Here is a 25,763-nt window from a genome sequence, read left to right as displayed (position 1 = left end):
AAGGCTTTAGAGATACAGTAACCAAGCAAATATATGATGGTTACAATGAAGGGCTTGTCAATATATTTGATATACACTGATCAGCCACAACATTAAAACCATCTGCCTAATATTGTGTAGGTCCCCCTCGTGCCGCCAAATCAGCACCAACCCGCATCTCAGAATAGCACTCTGAGAAGATAATCTTCTCACCACAATTGTACAGAGCGGTTATCTGAGTTACCAAAGACTTTGTCAGTGCAAACCAGTCTGGCCATCCTCTGTTGATGTCTTTCATCAACAAGGTGTTTCCATCTGCAGAACTGCCCATCACTGGATGTTTTTAGTTTTTTGCACCATTCTGAGTAAATTGTAGAGACTGTTGTGTGTGAAAATCCCAGGAGATCAGCAGTTATAGAAATTCTCAAACCAGCCCATCTGACACCAGCAATCCATGCTATTATCTAATCAGCCAATGGTGTGGCAGCAGTGCAAAGCATAAAATCATGCAGATTTAGGTCATGAGCTTCAGTTAATGTTCACATCAACCATCAGAATGGGGAAAAATGTGATCTCAGTGATTTGAGAAGTTTTAATTTACAGATTTCATTTAAGTGTATCGATTTAAAACTCTGATTCAGGTGATTCATTTTCATCATGGCTCAAAAATATTGACAAGTCTCAGCTTGGTATTTTTCATATTTTAATAATATATGTGGGCAAATATTGCAGTTTATTACTATTTATTGTAGATTGGTGCATATTAATGAAAATTATTCTTTATTATTCTTCCTTGTGATTATTCAGTGGAAAACATGCCTTGATTATTAACTAGATTCTAATAATATTCTACCGGTCAAAAGTTTTGAAATGCTTACTCATTCTTTATTATAATTTTTTTTTTAACATTTTAGAATAATAGTAAAGTCATCAAAACTATGGAATAGCATAAATGGAACTATGGGAATTATGTTGTGACCTAAACAAAATCCAAAATAATTAAAAACTGTGTTATATTTTAGCATCTTCCAAGTAGTCACCCTTTGCCTAGAATTTGCAGAAATGTACTCTTGACATTTTCTCAACCAACTTCTTGAGGTATCACCCTGGGATGCTTCTTAAACTGTATTGAAGGAGTTCCCATCTTTGTTGGGCACTTATTGGCTGCTTTTCTTTATTATTTGGTCCCAAGTCATCAATTTCAAAAACGTTTTTGTTTTTAAATTACATTTTAGTTTTATAAGTAAATAAAGTAATATGTTGGCACAGTCATATTTTTGTCTACAAAACTAATTTCAAACATTTTAGCATACGCCTTCAGATCAAAAGACTTTTAAGAAGTGTTTCAAAACTTTTGACGGGGAGTTTATATTACATTTTTGAATATACTTTGCCACAACAGATCCTTTGTTCCTCACTTCATTCCTCATTTCAGAGCAAAAAATTATTTTCATTTAATCTTCTAAATGATTGATTAGCCTAATACGGGACCGGGTGTGTAGGATCACGACCCGGCCCCGCCCTCCGCCCTGCCACAGGGTGTAACAATTTATTGTGGCACGATACATCATGGTTAAAAAATGTGACTATGCGCAGCGCATTGTGGAGATGGGATTTTTTTACATTTATTTTTAGCATCTTTTCTATTCAAGATGCGCAACATCCTATGCCTACAAAATCAGAAAATCGCTTCATTGCACACAAGGAGCTTTAAAATATAATTGCACACTAGCAGCCAGAGGTTTTGTAAAATGAGTTTGGCTGAAACTGCAGAAATCTGAACCTTTTCTGCTTGAGTAAACATTTGAAGCACAAGCGTGATGTGCTCTAACTGCGCGAGAGAAAATGAAAGTTTACTGTGGTTTAATAATAGTGCCATATTAATGTAATACTAATTCATATTTATTATATAGTATTTATAATATTTAAATGTGTTCAGAGACAATATTATTTTAATATTATATTATTTAATTTCATGTAATCAGTGACAATGTGTAAGCAACATATGTATCTAACATAATTCAGTATTTTCATTAAGTAGAGTTATTAGCTAGTATTTCCTTTTGTTGTCACCATTGCCCTGTTCTGGGCTAATTTTTAGTCCCATCATTTATCACTTTTAAGAAAAGTACTTTTTGCTAAATTTTAAAGGTAAGGAACTATATTGCATGCCTTTAATAATGATAATAATAATGAAAACTTTCAATTGTAACTTTTCTTGATTCAGGCTTAGTTTAAAGAACCAAACCACACCATGAGTTCAGTATCGTGAACCGATCCGAATCGTGAGATGAGTGAATCGTTACACCTGTTACAATCATTCTCATGTGATTCTCATGGGCCCCTTTTAGATTCTATGCTGCTTTGAAAAATCAAACATGTGGAGGCATCTCAGTAGACACGATGTTACACAAACATTCGCTTTGGACTTTCCTTGATGCCTTCTTACCTCTGGATATTGCTTTTAAGGCAGCATTTTTAACATTTCGGACACACCCATAGCCACTCAATTACAGTAAAAAGGTGTATTAAAGGAATATTCCGGGTTAACTCAATCAACAGCATTTGTGGCATGATATTGATTACCCCAAAAATGTATTTCATCTCGTCCCTCCTTTTCTTGAAAAATAAAAATCTGGGTTTCAGTGAGGCATTTGCAATGAAAGTGAATTGGGCCAATCCATAAATGTTAAAATAGTCACTATTTCAAAATTATAGCTACAAGACTTAAACAATATGCATGTTAACATGGTTTTAATGTGATAAAATTGCTTACTAACCTTTTCTGTGTAAAATTATATCCAATAATACAACTTTGTTACCATGACAATGTAACACTAAAAACACTAATAATTTAAACAACTTTACCAAATAATGCACAACTTTTAACAGAAAAATGTAAGTGCTTTAAAAAATGTATAAGCTTGAAATTTCTGTCTTTAAACCCTCCAAAAATTGGCCCAATTCACTTTTAATGTATGTGCCACACTAGACCTACAACTTGCATTTTTTTTTAAAGAATTTTTGTGGGAATCAACATTATTACACAAATGCTGTCAATTGAGCTGAACTTGTATTGAACCTGCAACATTCCTTTAACTTTCCATGTCTACCATTATTGTTCTCAGTGAAAGACTACCAGTTAGTCCAGGCACATGAGTGCAGCAGCAACAGTAATGCAGAGGGACATTTTGATGGTCAGGCTGTTTCCCCAACTTCCTCCCACCTGAGCCGCTACCTGAAGAACTTCACCTCCATCGTGAGCCACCTGCTGCAGGTGGGGGTGGAGAGCAGCGCCCAAGATGCTGTGGAGGCCACCTGGGCGCTTTCTCTGGCTCTTAAAGGACTCTATAAAACTCTCAAGGTTTGCACCAGACACACATAAACTGTTATAGCAAATATGTTAAAGATTAAAGTTGCACTCTGTAATATTTGTGTTTATGTTGTGCTGACACTTAGTGCCGTAGATTTAGTATCACAAAAAAAACACGTTTTCAGTTACCAATGACATTGTAGAAAAGCAATATTCACAGTCAGCCATGATTGATGTATTTCATGAGTAAAATTGTTTAATTACAAGGAATTATTAAGATAAAGTGAATAATTTGGCTGGTCATGTGAATTCAACATGGCGGCACTACTGAATGTGTACCCAACATCATAAATAGAATGAAGCAGCTTTTTCACGAAGACTGATGTGATAAGTCTTCTTCTCGTGTGAGTGTACATTAATTTAATTTATTAAGCAAGTAGCGAAAAAATTAGGGAGTGCATCTTTGTTTTTTGTGCTTTGTCATCATGCAAATCTGATCACAAATGGTCACAGGATGCATTTGAGATGCGTGCTTATAACGGGGCTAAATGGCAATCTGTCTTACCTGACCACTTGTGATCGGATCACCCAATGCTGATGTTAATACTAGATGTAAATAGGATCTCTGTCTCTTGCAGAAGCATGGTGTGGATCAAGCCCAGGAAGCCATCCAAGGCTCAGGCCTAATGCAACTTCTGGTCCGTAAGTGTAGCAAGGGCACGGGCTTCAGCAAAATGTGGCTTCTACGAGACCTGGAGATCCTCTCCATCATGCTGTACTCCTCCAAGCGAGAGATCCACTCCATGGCAGAGGATGGAGACACAGATTTGGCTGGGGAGAAGGAAAAAGAGCATGACTCTGATCACTCTGGCTGCTGTGGCGATGATGCTGATCTAAACAGACCTGATCCACTGGAAGGACTGGATGAGGAGACCAAGATCTGTTTCCAGGTCAGAGTTCTTCTCTTGCATCTTCTGTTAGTCTTGAACCCTTATCAGCACTCTACATTACTTACTTGAGAGCCTTGTCCTTCATATTTTTGTTTCGGTGGCTTAATATGAGGAGTATTTCACAAATGTGTTGTTATGGAGGGAAAAAACCTTTTGAAATCTTGGATAAACTAATGATGGTTAATTTTGGACCCTGGGAATGATTGATTTTTGTCTTGCTCCCAGATTACCCATGATGCTCTCAATGCCCCATTGCACATCTTGAGAGCCATGTATGAGCTCCAAATGAAGAGGACTGACTCATTTTTCCTTGAGGTACAGAAGAGGTGAGTTACTCTTTAAATCTTCATTCCAGTTGCATACATAGCCAAGTTTTATCATTTATTTCATGGAATATGATTTATTTCATGGAATGCTTATAGCTGATCCTACCAATTCTTAAATAATTATTTTTAATTGGCTGACAAATTAGAACTGTTTTGATCTCATAATTAGCAAATGTGTTATTACAACAATTATAAAAACATAAAAAAGATGACATAGCCATGTGTTCTATACCATTGGAAATGTCTCAATTAGTAAAACTCAATTAGCCAATTGTTTTCTCAGAAGCCAAACTACAGTGAGCATTAGCTTATAAAAATCCCACTGACGCAAATAAATATAATAAACTGGAGTGTCTTTTTGTCACGTTTTTCCTTATAACTTCCTGAAACATACATATAACTTAGACAATAACATATCGTGTCTTACAGCCCCCTATCTCGATTCAAACAAGCCCAAGCACAACATAATATGATAAGATGATCTTAAAATATCCCTTAAAGAGTTTACCTGGAAAGAAGATGCACAAAGACTTGCGGGCACATGTCCGAGGACATTGTGTGTGCAAACACACATCCACATATGTGCTCATCTATGTTTCTGATGTTTGTAGTCTAATCCATTCATTTCCAATGGCCGATAATTTTTGACCGGTGAATGCAGCAGGTGGAACAAAGTGAAATAAAACCAATAAAATGTAAAGAAAATGGTCCAATTTTTTGTTTTGTTTTTAGATACCATATGTAAACAAAGTACTTTTTTTCCAACTGGATTAAGTTAAAAAATAAATCATAATTTTTTTTTTTTTCCATGACCATAACACAACAAGAGGGTAAAAATAACTTCAAAGACTTTAAATACTATGATCTCTCACATAATCCTTTTCTCTAACATATTATCTCCCAGGTTTGATGGTGATGCTATAAAAACCGATGAGACAATTCGTACACTGGCACAGAAGTGGCAGCCATCTAAAGGACCTCGTTCTGAGGAGAGGAGTGCCAAGGCTGTAGATACTGATATAATTATTGTTCCTTATGTGGTAAGATTAAGATAAATGATAAACCACAAAATAAAATGAAGTTTAAGATTAAACCTCTTCCCATTGTACTTTCTAAAGTTAATGATCATTCACTTGACCTTCTTTGACCCTCAGTCAAAACCGACCCGGTGTGAACAAGCCACAGAAGAGACAAACGTTGTCACACAGAAACTCATCACCAACACTGAGAGTGACATACAGCTGAGTTACACCAAACAGCGGCGCACGAAAAGCTCAGCTCTGTTGCACAAAGAGCTAGATGCGCGTAGTAACAAGGCTGTGCGACAGTACCTTTTCAAGGTGAATGAGGCCATTGCTATACTGTATGCACGTCACGTGCTGGCGACTCTGCTTGCCGACTGGCCCTCTGACAAGCCCATCAGAGAGGACGATCTGGAGCTGAGTGGTGCTTCTCACATGGCCTACATACTGGACATGCTCATGCAGCTAGAGGAAAGACCAATGTGGGAGAAGGTGAGCAGAGTAAAGAATGTGTGGATTTGTAGATCATTAGGTAAACTCTCTGTATTATAAGTCTCAGTGTATGAACTGTATTGTTAGAATATATTAATTAGAGGTAGACCGATATATATCTAATTATAATATATTATTCTAATTCCTCCATATTCCTCTGTGGCCGGGGCTGGAGTTTTCTACAGTTAGAACGCATTGGTTAAATTTTTTTTTTTTTTTACATTCTATAAATTGATTATAAAAATTACTCTACTGTTTAATCTGGTATGAGTCTTTTCCACCACTTTAGTTATTGGTATAATCAAATTCCACTATCAGTCGACCTCTAGTATCAATGTATTTGTACAGGGGTTAGTAGGGTTGTGCCGTTGGACGATATCATCGTCCATCGTGATGGCTGACCAACATCACGATGTAGAGCCACCATCGTGATGCCACGCCCCCTTTTGCGAGTCTTGCTAGTGTGACTCACTAATCCTAGTCTCTTCTATAGTTAACCTAAAAACTTTGCAGGGATTGCTCTGTAAATTAAATTGAGAATATAACTAATGCATATATGCTATTTTAAATACTGTAGTATATGCCAGAGACGTGACGTGTTAAAATACCGTGTCAGGCAGGCTACACAAATATTGATCTTGACATTGTTAGCTTCTTGTCTTTTTTTTACATGTCTTACACTGTACATTTAGATTAAAATATTTTATGTTGTAGGCTACAAGAAAATAGACTTTATTAATTAATTATTAGTAGTTGTAGTGTCTCAGAAAATCTTGCTCATTGTCACATAGCTCTTGTATACACTGACGTTTTCCACCAAGTCAGCGGGTCCTCTTCCCCATCAATGGCCATTTCCTGCAGGTACATGGTCATTTCTGCCTCGACCTTTTGCTCATCAGTGAGTAAACTAACGAAATTATAGTTTTTAAGTGGAAAATATTATTTATGTAAAGAGATATATTAAAATAAAAAGTGCACAACTCTTCTTAAGTGAAAGCTAAAAAAAAAAATGCTTCACGTGTCGTGCAACCTACTAATAAAGCGCCGACGAGTCATTACTTGGGTTAGTAAAATAACGAAATTATAATTTTTCATATAATTTTTGAAAATTATATGAAATTATATAATCCCCCCCGCCCCACCCCACCGACTATATCATCGTCCATCGCGATGTTTTACTGTCAACATCGTCAACTGCCAATTTAGGGGACATCGCCCAACCCTAGGGGTTAGCAACCTTTTTGACATAAGGTTCATCTCTTTTCTTCACTATCATTGTTTTTTGTGTATGATATGTTAATTAGCATGTATGCTGGGTTTCGTACTGTAAGTTGCTGAAGTGGCTTTCAAACTGGGTGACTGCGTGTCACTTAAGATTTTATGTGAACATAAGCACATGTATAATGCTTCCTCATTTGTTGGGTCTCAGATCTTGCAGAAGGTTCTGAGGGGCTGCAGCCAGAGCATGCTGGGTAATCTGTCGCTGACAGCATGTCAATTTATGGAAGAGCCTGGAATGGCTGTGCAGGTCCGCGAATCCAAACACCCCTACGACAACAACACTAACTTTGAGGTAAGAATTATTTTTACACAAAATCCCTGGATGTGTCCAAATTAAAGAAATGATTGGCAATAATGCTGTCCTTTAAAGTGGTATTTTATTTATCTTCTAAAGCTACAGTTTTTTTTTATACTTCAAATTGTCTTGAAATAACTAAAATGGGAATCTGGACCACTCTTTTCCCATTTGTAAATTTTTTCTTACATCAGGATAAGGTGCACATCCCTGGAGCGATCTACTTGTCTGTGAAGTTTGACTCGTGCTGTCACACAGAGGAAGGATGTGATGAGCTCCTGATGGCCAGCAGCTGTGACTTCCTGCAGGACCTGCACACTTTCAGTGGTTCACACCAGAAATGGACAGACTTTGAGATTCCAGGTGAGAATTTGAAGAAAAAGACATGTTTGGGTGTGAGTCTATGCCAATGGTTTATCAATAAATTATAATAGAAATTTGTGTTTTGTTTTGATTTAGCTGATGTACATATTATTGATCTGTTTAGGTCAAATTAATTGTTCACCCAAAAATGAAAATTCTCTCATCATTTACTCCCAGATGTGTATGATTTTCGTACCTCTGCTGAACACAAAGATGTTTTGAAAAATATCTTTAGGTCCTTACAATGCAAGTGAATAGGTGCCAACATTTTGAAGCTCCAAAAGCACATAAAGGCAGCATAAATGTAAACTATATGATTCCAGTGGTAAAATCCATGTCTTCAGAAGCGATATGATAGGTGGTGGTGAGAAACAGATCAATATTCAAGTTCTTTTAAACTATCAGTCTCCACTTTCACATTGTTCTTCACATTGTTTTGTTTTTGGTGATTCACATTCTTTGTGCATATTGCCACCTACTGGGCAGGGAGGCGAATTTCTTTTAAAAAAGTAAATTAAGTTGGCTTGATACGACTGACTTTACTTCCATATTGTGACATATTTCAGAGTGAAACGGCTTATGGAACAAGAAAAGAATGTAGGGTGGGGACTTGATTTTATCCATCGGTTGTTGATTGGATTATGAAAAGTGGGCGTTGCAAACCGGAGTGTTGGCAGATCTGAATGCAAGTTTTTTTAATACCGTGCATGGATCAATCGTTTTTAATAAAAACAGCAACATCCAATAAGAAAATAAGAATTGTCCATTTTGATTCCATGCCGAATTTAAAATGTATCTGTTTCTCACCCACACCTATAATATTGATTCTGACGATATAGATTTAACCATTGGATTTTGGATTACTTTTATGCTGCCTTTAGGTGCTTTTTGGAGCTTCAAAATGTTGGTACCCATTCACTTGCATTGTGAGGACCAACAGAACTGAAATATTCTTCTAAAAATCTTTGTGTTCAGAGGTAAGAAAGTCATACCCATCTGGAAAGGCATTAGCGTGAGTAAATGATAGGATAATTTTTTTTTTTTAACTTTTTAATTACTGGATGAACAAAATATGACCAGTATTTTCTCTTTCTCTCCTCAAGGGGACACCCTCTACTACAGGTTTGTAACTGATATGAGTAACACAGAATGGGGCTACAAATTCACTGTGACTGGTGGACATCGAGGACGCTTCCAGACTGGTACCTTTTCCATTCATTTATTTATTACCTATTGACATTACTTTTAATAACATTGCTGTCTTCTAGCCACAGTTAATCTTCAACTTTTGCCATCATCATTATTAGCCACTGTCTCCTAGATAATCAAGATTACCCTCTAATAATCCATCAAAACAATTGTTTCGACCTTTTCCTTTTGTCTCTTATGTCAGCAGTCATACCAACATTTTGATGGAATTACATTCATTTAGTCTTTTAAGGATCTTGACGGCACTGAAACTACATGTGAACTGTAATGTTTATCCATTATGGAATCCTCAGCCCTGTTGCCCACCTTATGAAAGCTTTTTGAGCATGTGATTGATCACAGCTGTCAGTTCTCTGTCACGAGTAGCTGTGAACTCACTGTGCCTCGTCCACATTTAATCAAAGAAATAATAGACTTGTGCACCTTCTGAAATTATTATTCTTTAATGGAATATGAAATGGGTTTCCCAGCCGTAGAAGGAATGCCTAGTTTATGGGTTCTGCCAGCTCATTATTTTTTTTCATAGATGAGGTTTGAAGAGGTAAACAATACAGAGAAAGCAGTCCAACATATGCAGGATTAGGGTGCAGTCACAGTAGACATTAAAGGGATAGTTCTCCCCAAAATAAAAATGTTGTCATCATTTTCTCACCCTCATGTTAGTCCAAATCTGTATGACATTATTTCTACCTGGGAACACAAAAGGAGATGGTAGAAAGAATAACAGCCTCAGTCACCCTTCTCTTCTATTGCATTTTTTCCCCCACACAATGAAAGTGAAGGGTGACTGTAGCACTATCCAGAGTCTTTAATGTTTGCTAGATCAATGTTTATGCATTTATCTCTTTAAACCCACACAGGATTTGAGATCTTGAAGCAGATGCTAGCTGATGAGCAAGCCCTCACTCACCTACCATTGTCTGACATCTGTGAGTGGCAGGTCGGTGTGGCCTGCCGTCAAACAGGAAATCAGCGGCTGAAAGCCATTCACCTGCTACTGAGACTCCTGCAGTGTCCGTCTCAATGGTGTGTCTCTTTTCTGATAGGTCCTTCAAAAAATGTTGACAATATTTATTAAAAGCAAAAAAATGCAGTCACTTTCCAGCAGTGGTTACATCCTTTCCACAGTTCTAGAAAGATGAGGTGGCAGCTTCCTTTTAGAAACCTTGTTCTGTCAGGTCAGTTCTGTACTCTGTGGACTGCAGGTGCAACTTGGCCTAGTTTAACAAGCCTCAAGTACTCTCGCTCTCTTGCTCTCTCACTCTATTTTTTAACTTTTATAAATACTTCATTCTAGACCAATACTTTTAAAGTAGTAGTTTACCCAAAATTGATCATTCTCTCAACATTTACACTTATGCTGTCTCAAACTTATTTCTTTTTTCCACGGAACACAAAGAAAGATATTTTGATGGAGTATGATGTGAATATATCCATACAAATCAATTAAATAGGGGTCCAAACTTTGAAGATCAAAAAAGGACATAAAAGCAGCATAAATGTAATCCAAACAAGTCCAGTGGTTTAATCCATATCTTCTGAAATGATCCAATCGATGCATGATTACTCTTCCTAACACTTTAACTGATCTTCTCTCATGAACATGCCAAGGAAACTGCAATGGCAAGATTTACAGTGAAAAATGAGTTACATTTTTACCTGTTTCTCACCCAAAACTGATCTGATGGCTTCAGAAGACATGGTTTAAACCACTGGAGTCATATGGATTACTTTTATTCTGCCTTTATGTGCTTTTTGGAGCTTGAAAGTTTGAACCCCTTTGGCTTGAGTTGTATGGTATATTCACACCATATCTCCATCAAAATATCCTCGTTTGTGTTCCGTGGAAGAAAGTTTGAGATGGCATAACGATAAGTAAATGATGAGAGAATTATAATTTTTGGGTGAACTATTCTATTAATAATACATTGTTGAGACCCTAGCTGTGATCGGAATTGCATATTACAATACTACTCTTACTATTTCTGCTATGCATATAAACGGCATAAATGGTAATGGTGTGGACTAGTATGCCATTCCGAACTGATCCCTTGTGAAACTCATGGTGTAAATTGCGATCATATGGCAAATTGCCTTCTCCCATAAGAGAGCAATAGGGTAGTGTATTATCTTATTGGTGGTTTTCCTCAAAACCACTTCTGAAAGGGTTCATATTACATTTTACTCCTTTTGTCATTGTGTTTTGTGTGAGTGCAGCATATCCAGATTTACAAAGCTTTTGCATAATACAGCTGACAATGGCTTTCTACCTTGATTGTTCCCATGGCAACAAGGTCACATGTCAGGGTGATTTGCATGATTTCCATGGTGTTTGGACACAGTTACATCATCATCAACAGACCGAGTGTGTGAGAGAGAAATAAAGAGTTGGACCTGTGGTTTCAGAGGAACAGCCCATGCAAATGCCCACCTGCTCATCGCATAAGGATCATTATAGGGCGGAACAGCTGGCCACATACTTAAAATATGAGTAATGATAATGCCAAGCTCAGAGTGGCAATGACCTCACTTGTGTGTTTTTCTGTCTGTTTGCAGGGGTTGTGACCTTACACTTCTGCGGCCGCTATGGCAACTCTTCACCACTATGGAAAGCGGCTTGAGTCAGGACCCCACCAGCATCACAGTCCTCCTCCCCCTACATCGTGCTCTCACCGAGCTCTTCTTCATTGCTGAAGCCAAGGCCATGGTTAGTGACTGTCCTCTTCTTCCTTACTCAAGCATGTCTTCTAAGCAGAACATTTATGAATTAACAATCCAGATAAACCATTCACCTTACACAGATTTTTCACATTACCTCTGATCAGTTGTTCAAAAAAAACAGTAATAAATGAATTGATCATGGCCATTATTCACCCTCTCTCTGACCCTTACTGCTGTGCCTTTAAGACTTCTATGTAAATGCCCTTTTTGCATGTGAAGTGTATAACAGTGCTTTGCAGCTTAGGGAGTATGAATTGAAATATTTTAGTTGAGAACAATAAAAAGATTTTTTTTCAAATTTTGGAGCCGTGGCGTGCAGAATCTTTTCTCTCTTTCTGATTGCATTAGACTAGTTTCCATTCAAATGGCCTTTTATCGATAAAAATGGTGTGTGTGATGACGTCATGCCTTAAAAAACACTTTATCGCATAAGTTTTGGTTTATCACAAAAGAAATCTGCCCTTAAGCCGTTTCCATACAGAAATGTGTGTATATCAATAATTGCGTACCTTTCACCTCCCAGATGTCCCTAATTTGTATTCTTCTGAAGTTTTGGTAAAATGAGGAGAGTATTAAGAAAATTCATTTAAATTAGCCGGCTTACTGTCATTTTAATTAACAATTAAATGCAATCAGAAGACGAGGAATTACAATCAAAAAGGAGCAGTTGCCCTTCTGATATGACTGTAATATTGGTCCTGAATATTGGGGCAACGCCTGTTTCAGTCTTCGTATAAGGACCATCCATCGATGTGTATACGCCATGTGCCCAGCTATTAAAGAAAAATTGATGCGGTGTAATATCAGGGTTTACATATATGATACATTCCTGATATTCAATAGGCTATTTTGAATCATCATTATGTCCCGCACATTTGTAAAGCAACGTTTAACAACCAACTGAACTTGATTGTCATCTCAAATTAATTTGAGATGACAATGCAATTTACAGGTAAAAAGGTTTAAATTCAAAATATTTAAATGTTTTAAAATGTTCAAAAGCTCATTTTCTGAAAGTGAACTCAGCATTGGACAAATAGTTCTGATAGTTTATAGTCTTGAAAAAAGTGTAGAATATTCTGAGAATGTCATTCAGCTGACTTTTTTTGCCTAAAGAACAATACTTTATTCATTTGGTAGGCTAATTATTTTAATTTAAAACAGGGAATTTTGCCGGCATTTTTTATAAAGTAAGCTAAACAATTCCAGTAAAGCACACTGAAGCTTCTCTCCTAGTAGTGTGTATTTATTTTTAATTTAAAACATCTTTGTGCACAGAAAAGTTTTTTTGTATTAGAGGCTAATTCCATGACTGCAGTCTATTATGGCTACCACGATTAAATGAATCACAAACAGTGGCCATTAATTTGTTCTCCGTGCACTTGTCGATGTGCATAATACGAGATATTAGTGTTGGCACTCCTGGATTGTCATGTTTGCAGCATCAGATCTTTATGCCGTTAAGATCAATCAATAATCACGCACAATAAATTGGCTTTCAAGGATGTATACTGTCATCATGATTAACACAGTCATGTGTACACTACATTTTTGCGTTAATGGCAATCTTCTCGACAAAAACCAAACCAGCTTTTCACGACATTTGAAGTATGGACATACAGTTTATGCACTAGAGTTAAACGGAAAAATATTACGTTGACTCTTGTGAAATCTTTGTGATATTTGCGTTTCCATCAGCTTAATTTTGATGGGCTAAAACTTTTTGAAAAAAAAGTCCATGGATGTAAACGTAATTAATTTGGTCGGGCACCCATATTGAGCTTTTTTTTTTTTTTCAAAGTATGAATTGAACCTTTTTTTTGTAGCTTGGTTTTGATTAATGGCAGCTGAGAGGAAGGTTTTACGTTCTGAAAATCCCAATATGTTTCCATAGTTTATTGAACTTTTTTTCCTTTACATTTAATTCCTTATGATATGACCTCTTTAAATCCACACATTTGACTTTAGCGCATCTGAATTTATTAGCCAATCCCTGCTTAGTTTAGAATTATAAGAACACATAGCTTTCATACAAGTTAACTGTACTGAGTTCTGACATGATAAAGAACAGTCTTCAGAGTGACTCGGATGCAGCAGAATATCTCGATGGTTGCCCTTCATTAATAATGAAATGCATCATTTTGTTTTGAGAAACATAGTTCAACTTCTCTAAATGGCAACATAGTTGTAAAGAGGCCAGAAATAATATAGGAGGTATCCGAGGGACACCATCAGACTTCATTCAATCTGAAATGTCAGGATCTATGTGTATGAGTGTCTGTGACAGAAGCACTGCTATGATTGTGGCCTATTTTATAGTTTTTTTGCATGTGAATATATATGAGTGTGTGGTAGAGAAAGTCAGAAAAGGGGGCACAAGAGGGCACTAACACACCTGCTTGTTTATATTCAAAGTAAGCCAAATGTTCCTCAAGAACACATTGTAATCAAGACACAATGTGAACATGTAAAGTATGTTATATAGAGAGAGAGTCATTTCAGGTAAAACCTTCATGATGAGTAAATGACTGCTCTCCATCTCTCTGCTAGCCTGTGAAAGGGAGGGAAATATTTACGACAATACCCTTTCATCACTGAGTCATAATCCTTTAACAGCCAAGTTGGACAAGAATGTGAAGTGGTTTGTGTGTGTGTTCGAATGGGATATGTTTAAGTGAGCATTAGTCTGGTGAAGTGACATGAAAATGGATGAAGTGTTGAGTGATTACACCAATAGACTCTCAGCACTGTTGAGGCTCATTATAAAGAGGCTGTCAGCCTTAATCCCTCGCCACAACCACTGCACTTTTCAGAACTGACCATAAAGAGTTCAGACAATTTCCTTGCAACCAGTTGAGTGGTCTATTTATTTTACTTTTTAAAAATGGGTTCAGACCAGTGACAGAAATGAACCTTTATATTAAAGGGCAATATTAGCCCCCTGGAAATTATTTTCAGTAGATAGTTCACCCAAAAATGGAAATTCTGTCATCATTTACCTACCCTCATGTTGTTACAAAGTAAATTAGGGGCATTTTTGACCATTTAATAATTTAGTCACATAAAAACAACATGCTATATATATATGTCAAATATTTCAATTGAATTTCAACTAACTGAAATACATTCTCAGTCTAAACAATTATGGTTATTACAAAAAATGGTTGTTGCTTTATGTCGTATCAACAGAAATAATGCACTCATAACACATACAGTAACACAATAAATGCTATGCTAGAATACATTTTCAATAGTTGGCCGGTTACTATGTTAGATTATACAAAGTGTTACATTTTACTGTCATTGTAGGTCTTGTTGGAAGGGTTTTCTTTATATTTAGCGTTTTTCAAAGCTGATTGTATTTATTACAAATCACCTCATGTTAGCTACACATTTAACAACAAGTCCCTTTCACGTGAATACATACATTACTGTGCAAAAGTCTTGGGCACTAAAGATGTTTCACAAAAACATTTGTCTTAAGATGGTTATTTATATCTTCAGCTTCAGTGCATCAACAGGAAATATATATTTTAGACTCCCAAACATTACGTTTGTAAAGAGAAAAGAATAGAATAGAAGAACAGGGAGACCTACCACAGATGTCATGAGTCAGTCTGGGATTACATGAAGAGACAGAAGCAATTCAGACATCCTAAATAGATAGAAGAACTGTGGTGAATTCTCCAAGAATCTTGGAACATCTTATCTGCCAACAACCAAGACAAACTGTGTCCAGGTGTACAAAGGAGATTTGATGCTGTTTTAAAGGCAAAGGTGGTCACACCAAATATTAATTTAGCTTTTTTATGTTTACTGGACTTTGTATGACATTAAGTAAAAACTATTTCTGGCATTATTTGAGAAACTGTGTTTCAAAGCTAAAGTCACTATGATGTCTTCAAGCAATAAACCGATACTAAACCCATAACTACATAAGCTATTATCAAAGCATCATAGACTATTATTAAATATCAAATGTTAGATAACAGATCAATTCTCTGTTGTATTATTTTTGCCCCAACATTGGATCATTTATTTAACTTTTTGTGGCATTTTGGCCCCATGCCCTGTTTAATTTTAACCCTGGTTCAGACTACTGAACTATTGAGGGATGGACGGCATTTATTTGCAACAGAGTTTTAATGTTTAGATAATCTGCCCTTGCACAGTTAGAGTCAGAAATAAGACGGAAAGGGAAAAAAACAGATAAGATGTTCAGACTCATTCTCTCTTCCTCTCCTGTAGTGTAGTAACACTCATTTGTGAGGGATGATAAAAACCACTCCTTCACAAAGGAAGTGGTTTAGAATGTGTTGTGACATGACAAAAACAAGCCTTTCAAAAGGTTGCAGCCTCTCCGCAGCCTTTCGTGAGTTCTGTCAAGAAGTGTTTTGAGATGTCTAGATGCAGTTCAATTTAACATTGGAGTTTTAATTTATAATAACTCCTCAACATTTAAATCATCAGAGCTGAGCTCTTAGTAAGGGAGGTTAACTTGTTTTACAAGGCAAGCAAGGCTGAACTGGCTATTGGCATGCATGTACTGTATCTTTGTTTATCTGCCATATTTTATTTGTTTTTTTTTAAAAAGTGTAAACAGTGTGGCACTGTGGCACTATCAAAGCATTGCTCTGTTTGTTTGAGTGCCCAGACACGACAACTTCTGGCATTTCGATTTAAGAATCATGGTGGAAGCAAATTGTTATTAGTAATAATGTTATGTACATAATGATCTTGACGGTGCACCTCATATATACAAAGTACCCATAAGGACTTGAACGCTTCATTAAACAGGTTTTTACTTGCAGCTTCCTGCATTTACTAGTGCATTTCTACCAGGCATTGTTACACAAACTATCTACTTTAAAATGAAATAGAAAGGGGAAACTAAAATGAACATTGATATCTGTATGAGAACTTCCCTTTTAATGTTTAACCTAAAAACACCAATTGTGCTACACTTGTTCAGTTTGTCCTTTGTCATAAGCATTACTTGCGTGCACAGTCATGTGTGCCATCTGGAGTTCATGGTCAAATGGTTAAACACGCTAAGGCTAATTCTTGCCAATAAGTGCATGACTATGCATTAGCCAAGTCATCTGTGTAATTGAACCTGTGTACTAAATGTGTTAACTGTTTTTTGAACCATCTGTTCAAAAAACATTTTGAGAGGTTTTCAAAGTTTACCTTGACATGAACATGTTCTCAGATTTTGTTTTTGTGCAGTTTCTAGGTTCCACTATATTCCCTCAAACCTTACCACACAGATAATATAACAGCATTATATAACACAACAATGCTTACTTAAACAGTATAGACTTTGATCAATGGGAATGACCTGGAATAGTGTAAATACTGTTTCCTCCGGAAAGCGGTTTAAGCAGAAATTAGATGCCAGAAGCAAATGTCATTTAGATGGTGTCTGGTTTGATTCAGAGTCATGTCATCAACAGTATTGTGCTGTTCCAGACCCCAGATTAACAGCTCATGTTGAGCCACAGGAGCGTAAGCCAGTCTTTGGTGAATAACTGTTTAGCCTAACTGGCCTTGAACTTTATAGTGTCTCTAACCAGCCTCTTGTAAAAGATTACGCTCCTGGCAAGAGCTATAGAATAAGTTAAGCATTTTGTAAAGTCTGTCAATGACCTTTACAAATGGCAAAATGGGTCAAATGTATGTTGTGGTTTAATAATGAATCTGCTGTTTCTTTTCATTTGTCCATCAGGACCAGGGCATTCTGCAGGAGTACCTCCTTGCTCTCACTACAAATGAACAGCTAGTAGGGCGCACTGCACAGGTAAGACTACCACAGTCTCTTTAATCGAACAGAGAGTATATATTAGTTATCTTCATATTAGATTAACTATATTAGCTCTGTTCCAAAACCTAGTGTCTTTTTGCCTACTTATGGAGCTGGTTTTTAAGGTTTCCTAACCATGAAGATACCTCATAAATACCAAAGTGTACTTTGGTTTTTCATGTTGCTGATCAGAAAGTGCACAGTATGCGTGACGTAAGTTTCGCCTTCAGTACAGTTTGTACGGACTGTCCGCTTGAGGCCCAAGTTTTCTCAACATGCGGCGGTTAGCCCTATGATGCCTTAAATGCTGTCCCTGTAGGCAGCTCACTAGGTTTTGCAAATGGAGCAATTGTTATTTTTTTAACCAGGTTACTCTCATTGAGATTTAAATCTCTTTACCAAGAACTATCAGCAAAATTGTTTTTGCATAAATACTAGTGCTATCAAATGATTACTTTTTTTTTTTTTTTTAAATCGTGAGTAATCGCATAATATTTCATAGTTAATCATGATTAATTGCAAATTTTGTAAGTGCTGAAAATGGAGTCTATTTTTTTTCCCCAAAACCTAGTGAGCTGCCTATGAAGGTAAATCAGTAGGTTGGTAGATTGCTTTGATCCTTTGCAATTCACATTGAAGGAATCTGCTGAAAAGGCAAGTGAAATTATTCACATGCACGTACACATCCCTAGTAAGCACGATCTACACTGTCTCCTGCTTGCATAGGCAGCTGTCGTCTATGGCAGCATCCTTACCGGAGAATGATGCCTCATAAGACAGCGACTTGAAACGATCTACATAGGCGGCAGCTACGCGGATAATTTAAATAGCGCTCCTCACACGCACACAACTGACTAATACAAGTGATGAAATTACACAAAATGAATGAAGCTACACTCTAATGAACATAAAAATGTTGAGTGCTCTGGATCTGGGATCGCCTACCTGGGGAAAGATACATACGATGATGATGAGCACATCATTTATAACTATTACATTTTAGAATTATAAATACAGATAACTAACCAGGAATTCTTTCTAAAAATGCCATTGTGAATAAACATAACATTGACTATAATGGTGCGTTCAGACCAGAGGCGTCGAGTGCGTCAAATCGACCCGAAGTCATTCATTTTCTATGACAGCCAGTGTGTCTCAGCGGCGAGAAGCGGCGCGGCTTGTCTTGGGTTGTGTGGGCATCAGATGAAAGTTCAAGTGCAGCCAACATTATGGTAATGAGCTTTGACGCGGTTTGGCGGCAACCTATTGGAATATAGAAGTGCTCTGCTGTAGCGAAGTCTAGAGTTTACAACCGTGTAAACTTTGGTTCCCACCAAACAATAGTTCCGAAGACAAATTGGAGGAGAAACTGATTATTGCCGTGGCGGGTTTTCCCGTAATATATGACCTGTCCCTGTTTGCTTACAGGGATATAACTAAAATACAAAAACGATGCGTGGACAAAGGTGTCTGAAATTGTTGGTGTGCCAGGTGAGTTGATGAAGTGGATATTATGGTTCGATTATATAATAATATATAAAAATATTTCATGAGGATATCACGCTACTTGTGATATGTCGTCAAAAAGATACCGGTCGACATGTCTGGATGTTTTGTGGCCCCTTTAAATAAAGTTCACAAAACCAAGCATTCTCAACGGACGTTGCCGCCTATTTCAAATACGTCAGAGCGTCCACAAATTTTCAATAGCGTTGTTGGCAGGGCAGCCTGAGCAAATTTTTACGCTTCGCCGCCTCTGGTCTGAACGCACGGTAAATCAACGAATAGAAAAAGAAGGCTAACAGACTTTGAGATACAATTTACAAAAGGTTTCGCAGTTTGTGATGAAACTTATTTCCACATGATAGACAATGTCTACCATATTAAGATCTCATGCATTACAAATGAGTACATGTATGCCAGGAGTCACAAAGGGTTTTCAGTAGTGTTGGTTGACCACACATTGTAGTGAGATGTGACTCAGATTAGTATTGCATTAACTTGTGCCACAAAGCTGCTAATTCACAGTAAACTACTCCACAGTTTTTAGTGTAAAGGTGATTTTTTTTATTTTATTTTTATGTATAGACCTAATGGATGGCTGCATCAAATGTCCCACCATATATTTGAGTGACAATGACTTGGAAGATCCTATAATTTATTATGATGTTTAAAGCATAGGTTTGCTTTCATAACAAACCATGCTGACTGACAGTTATTCCACTCCATTGTGAAGTGTATGGGTAATTCATGAAAGTTTGATGAGTATTTTGGTTTCACTATTAAACAGTATTGTTTATACAGTATTTCACTTTGTTTGTGTAGAGATCCTCCTTTCTGTTGCAATAACATAATGCAATGCGAGCATCAATTTGGGAAAGTACTTATCTCTTTTCTCCATGAGTCGTCTGAAGCATAAATGGGATTGACCTTTGTTCATGTCAGTTATGGATAATGGGATTAGTGCAAAATTGCCTTCGGTTGAAAAAATATTTGTACTTCTCATCACACGGCTGCTCTATCTAAATATTATTATAACACAAAGCAACAAATGTAACCGCATAACAAAGGTGAACAGAAAGAATATTGATACAAATGCATGTGCAGCTTGATTAAATAAATATCGGGCCTACAAAACATCTGCAGACTTTTTAGCACGTTTCTGCGAAGAAGATTTTTTTTTTAAAGAATTCTGCAGAATAGATTTCAAAATGTGAAACAGCGGAGTACTACACACTTAATGACTGAAAGCACAATCAAATTAGCCGAAATGTGTTATTTTTTTTTATGGTCAAATATTTTCTTCTATCCCAGCATAATTTTGCACAAACAACTAGATATAAATAAGCCACTTTAAGGTTGATTTTCCCCAAAAAGTGTAAACACTTTAATATACCAAGTATAAATCATGCCTGCTTAAACTAGATTGTGGGTGGTTAGTGAATAAGACACAGATTAATATCATGCTCAAAAGTAGTGCAACGGAGTAAATTCAGTAAAGTAACTCCTCTGGCTCGGTCAAAACACTGCTGTTTGTTTGGGAATACCAGCCAGCCCTACAGCAACAGTGGTTCAACCAGAGGCGTGTGATTGCGGTGGGACTGTCTGTTTGTCCAACTTCGGCAGATGGGTGTATGTTTGGGGAAACCGGTCAAACTAATGGCACAGAAATGACAGAATCAAGCTTTGATAAATGAAAATCTGTGGTGCATTGGATATACAGAACTTTGTAAATGACATGCGTTTGATTTCTGTAGAAATTTGCACAACCTTCGGAGTTGACGTAGACTTTGTGTGGGCCTGATAAAGAGTTCTGCACCATACCATCGTTTTGATCACAAACCTCTGTATGTGTGTATGGCTGAGTGTGTTTGTGTGTGGGCTGTAGGTAACTCTATTGCATTTAGTAATTAACCCCATTATCCTGTTTGGTGTGGCACAGCCTCATCTCCGGTAGAGTGGAAGGAAAGGGCCATATTTTGTTGTGTAGGATGGGATTAATGCCCTGTAATCACCATTTTAGCCATTAAAAAAAACAGGTTCTGCCTGTAATTTTTTTGTTTTTAGGTAAGATGTTTTGTGTTTCACCAACATGTTCATGTGTATATGTGCCTTTTTTTTAATTGGCACAACAGAGCCGTATTTAAAGTTTGATAATTGTGTGAGCGTGCATGCGTGTGGGTGTGTTTTGCTGAGCTCTGAGGGCCACATGTGTTAAACAGTTTGATAAATTGCCCACAGTGTTTTGCTTAATGGCACTCTCTCGCTCTCTTTTTCCTTTTCTACCTCTCTGCTCCCTTATATCTTCCCCTCTTATCCATCCTGTACTCATTCACTTTTCTTTATATCTTTCTCTCTCCTGTTTTATTGCCCAGGCTCTGAAGAACATCGCAGCCATCAGCCTGGCCATTAATTACCCAAATAAATCCACCAAGCAGCTCAACCTGTCCCCTTGAAAGAGGGATGAAAGAGAGAGGCAGATGAGGGAAGGGAATCCTGCCAGAGGCCCTCAGGAACAGCCTTCTGTGGTTGATGGTTGCGGCGGGAGAGCTTCACATATTGTCTTCCAGAAACTCCACCTGTAAACCCACCCCTTAATCGTAAAGCGAGGGGCAAAGTGACGTCTCCCAGTTGTGTTGGTACCAATTATGGATACCATGGGACTCTTTCTGAATCATCACATATAATTAGACAAGGCTTTCCTAATCGCAAACTTCTGCCTTTGTTGAGCTACCTTCTGTTGAAACTACAGTACCTTCTGGTCACAAGATTATGGAAGAAATTAAGATGAAGGATGTTTTTCAGCTCACCTTACCTGTTTTACATCAGCTGTAACAAGGAGAGCAGTTTTGTGAGGTGTGCTAATTTGTTTGCTTTTTATCTGTAAGCTTTCCACGTTTTCCTCACCGCTCCATTTTCTTTTTTGGAGAAGCCATCGTTGGTAAGACAATCGATCAAAGTGAAAGCAGGTCACCACTCCCTGCCTCACACACTTTCCACCATCTCTCCCTGGACACAACGCCTAAAAATACAAAGCTGCCAGGGCAGTTTCATCCATCAGAGTGGCCTGAGACTTCAAGCGAGAGATAAACAACATATACTACTCACAATATATCAATATCTATCCAACCACGGGGCCTTCTCTCTAGTCACCCTCTGTGGGCTGATTGCAGCCTATTGAGCTGATGTGAATGCTGAGTCATTTTATCAAAGGGACATTTCAAAATAAAAATATTCTGTCATTTGCTAATCCTTACGTTTTTACAAATCCGTGTTGATTTCTTTCTTCCTTGTAGCACAAAGAAAAGTGTTTTTTAGAATGACAGAGTGACTGAGACTAACATACTGCCTAACATCTACTTTTGTGTTTCACGGAAGAAATAAATGATTCAGTGTCCATTAGGAGTAAGTAAATTATGTCAGAATTTTCATTTTCAGGGGAACTATCCCTTTAAATCAGTTCGATGAGAGCAAATTTAGAGCACCACGTAGAGTAGTTTCACTTTGTGTTTCGCTGCATGCAACACGGTCTCATGAACCATAATGTCCATGACTGAAGCAGCTTTATATTTGAGTGAAATCAGCGGTTGCCGTTTTATATACTGTAATTTCCTGCAGTTAAATAAAACAGAATTGACCTGAAAGAACTTGATAATCATAAACTTCATCCACTGAAACGGTTTCCCTCCTAGTGAGTTAGATAGACATGCATCAGTATTTTAACAGTGGTGACATGGATGAAGGTATGAAACTTGTGTTGCTTTAAAAGACATAATTTATTATTATTATTGTTATTATTACAGGGATGTTTTGGGTAGATCTTGAGTAAAACGTATGATTGGCTAATAGAGATTTGTTGCCATTTTTGGTTTGTAGTTCTAATCAATGCTTATGTATAAGTAGTAGATTTTATTTCTTTTTTTCCCCCATGTAGCCAATGTTTCTCTTTTTTTATTTAATATTGTAGAAGCCATTTATGATTTTCTTCAGGTATGATATAATCATTTTTATTTCAATTTCACTTTATTTTAGTGGGTTAAGAAAGATGGATATTTATGCCAAAGAACCTGTTATTGTTTAAAAAATAATAATAAGAATCTAACACAAAGAAATGTATATTTATCTTCCAGAACAACTGGTTGTTGTGGTTTGTGGGGTCTTATATTGGGGTGGTTGATGGTGGTGATGTAATCGAGATAAACCAGAGATCTGATATTCTGATTGAAGAGATGGGCTCCAGCTACAGACCAAGATCCTTTAGTCCTCAACGTTTTTGTTTACACAAGTACTAGTGTGGAGCACTGGCTACTTTTGGTGTCCCTGCTCAACCTCAGTTTGGGTAGGTTTCAAAATGTCTGCCAGGAAGACGTCTGGTCTCTCTAAAGCCTCAGATATTAACAAACTATGTGCCTATGGTTAAAATGAAGCAATCTTAATTTAATCTTCATATCATTGTAAAGATTGTCTCTTCAACTACATTTTTAAGAAAATTCTAGTTTAATTTGGAGCATTTTCTATCTATTTTATTTTTATGAATTTCTTTTCTGTTTCAGAGTTCATATTGCTTTGAATCTGACATGAATGTACATAGCTGTGAATATTCATAATTGCATAAATAACTTATATGAAAATAATCTTTCATATCACCCCTCCACATTAAAGAAATGTCAGAAGAATTCACTATATTGTTGTAATACACTTAGCTCCTTTTGAATTTATTTGCCATGTCACAACAAAACTGCTTTGGGTTGATTGTTGAATTGTTTTTAATTAAAAAAGCAAGATGTGCAAATCAATTTGCCTGGGAGTTTCACTCGCTTTTTATTAATTTGCATAAAGTCAATTTAAATTAATTTAAAGAAAAATGGCTGTTCAGTAAAAGAACATGTTATGTCTTATTTATCTACTGGCTACTTGTGTAGACTCCAGATGTGCTGCTTCAACTTGTACTACATTCTTGTACTGCCTTCTATTACTTATTTGACAAAGTACTGAAGTTATTCAAAATGAGACATTATACCCCCTTTAACTTTTAAAGCTGAAACAATAGAACATCCTGGGTATTTAAACTTGTTTAACCTTGTTTTATTTACAGAGACTTGCTGTCAAACAGAAGTCATCAAATTGAGTTTTTATCCAACATAGCCTAAAGTTTCTGCAAGACATTTGCACTTTATCTGTTATTCTTTATTTGATGGTCTTTGTTCATTTTCCCTTTGCTGAAAGGAACCATTAATCTAAAACTTCCTTAAATTTGCAGCCTGGAGCCATCAAATGTGGCACGCTTCTAGGAGTTACACTAAATTACACATAATCCAACTTTTCTGAAACTTGACTCAAAACAAAAAATGTTTTACACTTGAAGGTCCTTTCCCATTTCCATTTGAAAAGTAACACAACATCCCAAGTGTCCCATTTCAATTGATTACAGAGACAACAAATATCGTACCCAAGATGTCACGTCTACAGTATATGTTTGTGCTTTGACTTGGCAAACACATCAACCCTACCTTTAGTACTACAAATAGTCCCTCCTATGTCAGCAATATTTGTTCCTTCCTAGAATGTAAACCATCTGTTGTATTTTATTATAACCATTCACCTTATATAGTCGTCCTGTGACAGAGCCACACCCTGCCTTTTGAATTAGAAATAAGTCATCTCACTTAATAAATATGGATAACTTCAAGTAGAGCTACAGGGTTAGGACAAAAATCATAATTGTCAATTATTTCTCTTTCAATCCCCATAAATCTGTCAGCCCATTCTCTCTGTCCCCCTATCTTTCTCTCCATTCACAGAAAAACTAAATGAAGTACATGCCATTGAAGAATGGGGGGGGGGGGGGGTGGTTGGGGGTGCTGATGGAAACGTTGATGATTCAGAGGCTCTCTGAACTGTAACATCCCCCACATTCCCTGTGACTCAGCTCTCCATCACAGCCCCCACCCACCTGCTCCTCTCCTCAGCCACGGCTCCCTGCCTTCCTGCGGGGCTTGACAGCACCAATAAGACCCTACAACTGTGACTGCAGAGGGGGCTGGTGATGAAATCATCCAATGGGAACATGAGACTGTGAGTTTGATAAAGTATAAATAGCCTTTGACTCTGGTATGGCGCAAAATTCGTTCTTTACACCTACACATCAGATATGGAAAAGGGGAGAAAAAAAGGAGGAAAGTAAAAAATGGAGCAAGGGCGATCTGCAGATGATAGCGTTTTGAGAGGGAAAGGTTGGCTGAAGATGAGTTTGGATTAATGAGGCTTTCAAAGCAGATGACTCATGTATTTGTTCTATTATGTGATGCAGGATAAGAGGTTGAACTCAGGATTAACTGCATTAATGCAGCAGTAAAAGTGTAGTTTTTTTGACGGTAAAATACTATCACATCTTAATATGCAGTGACAACTTTCCATTGAAAAGTGTAAACATCATGGGCAAAACCAATGGTGTGTACGTATGGGGTGGAAATATCAGTCCAACTAATGGCAAAATGAGAGCAGTGTTT

The 25,763-nt window shown here is 37.1% G+C and overlaps 1 protein-coding gene across 3 annotated transcripts in view; it reads left to right on the top strand.

The window, feature by feature from the left end:
• Positions 1–24,038, top strand: part of LOC127626406 (zinc finger ZZ-type and EF-hand domain-containing protein 1-like) — a 68,964-nt gene extending 44,926 nt beyond the window's left edge. For 2 of the 3 annotated variants that reach the window (XM_052102161.1, XM_052102148.1), the window contains 12 exons: positions 3,108–3,343; positions 3,931–4,242; positions 4,468–4,568; positions 5,473–5,608; positions 5,723–6,082; positions 7,512–7,655; positions 7,853–8,021; positions 9,125–9,223; positions 10,091–10,256; positions 11,787–11,937; positions 17,680–17,751; positions 21,630–24,038. In XM_052102161.1, coding sequence (XP_051958121.1) covers positions 3,108–3,343; positions 3,931–4,242; positions 4,468–4,568; positions 5,473–5,608; positions 5,723–6,082; positions 7,512–7,655; positions 7,853–8,021; positions 9,125–9,223; positions 10,091–10,256; positions 11,787–11,937; positions 17,680–17,751; positions 21,630–21,710 — 2,027 coding nt within the window. In that variant the 3' untranslated portion in view covers positions 21,711–24,038. Of the gene's footprint in view, positions 1–3,107; positions 3,344–3,930; positions 4,243–4,467; positions 4,569–5,472; positions 5,609–5,722; positions 6,083–7,511; positions 7,656–7,852; positions 8,022–9,124; positions 9,224–10,090; positions 10,257–11,524; positions 11,938–17,679; positions 17,752–21,629 lie in introns of those variants that run through there. The other variant, XM_052102152.1, reaches the window with a different exon arrangement.
• Positions 24,039–25,763: the final 1,725 nt, after the last annotated feature.

The sequence above is a fragment of the Xyrauchen texanus genome, chromosome 3 (genome assembly GCF_025860055.1).
Source record: "Xyrauchen texanus isolate HMW12.3.18 chromosome 3, RBS_HiC_50CHRs, whole genome shotgun sequence".
NCBI lineage: Eukaryota > Metazoa > Chordata > Actinopteri > Cypriniformes > Catostomidae > Xyrauchen > Xyrauchen texanus.
This window is presented reverse-complemented; position numbering and strand designations above follow the sequence as displayed.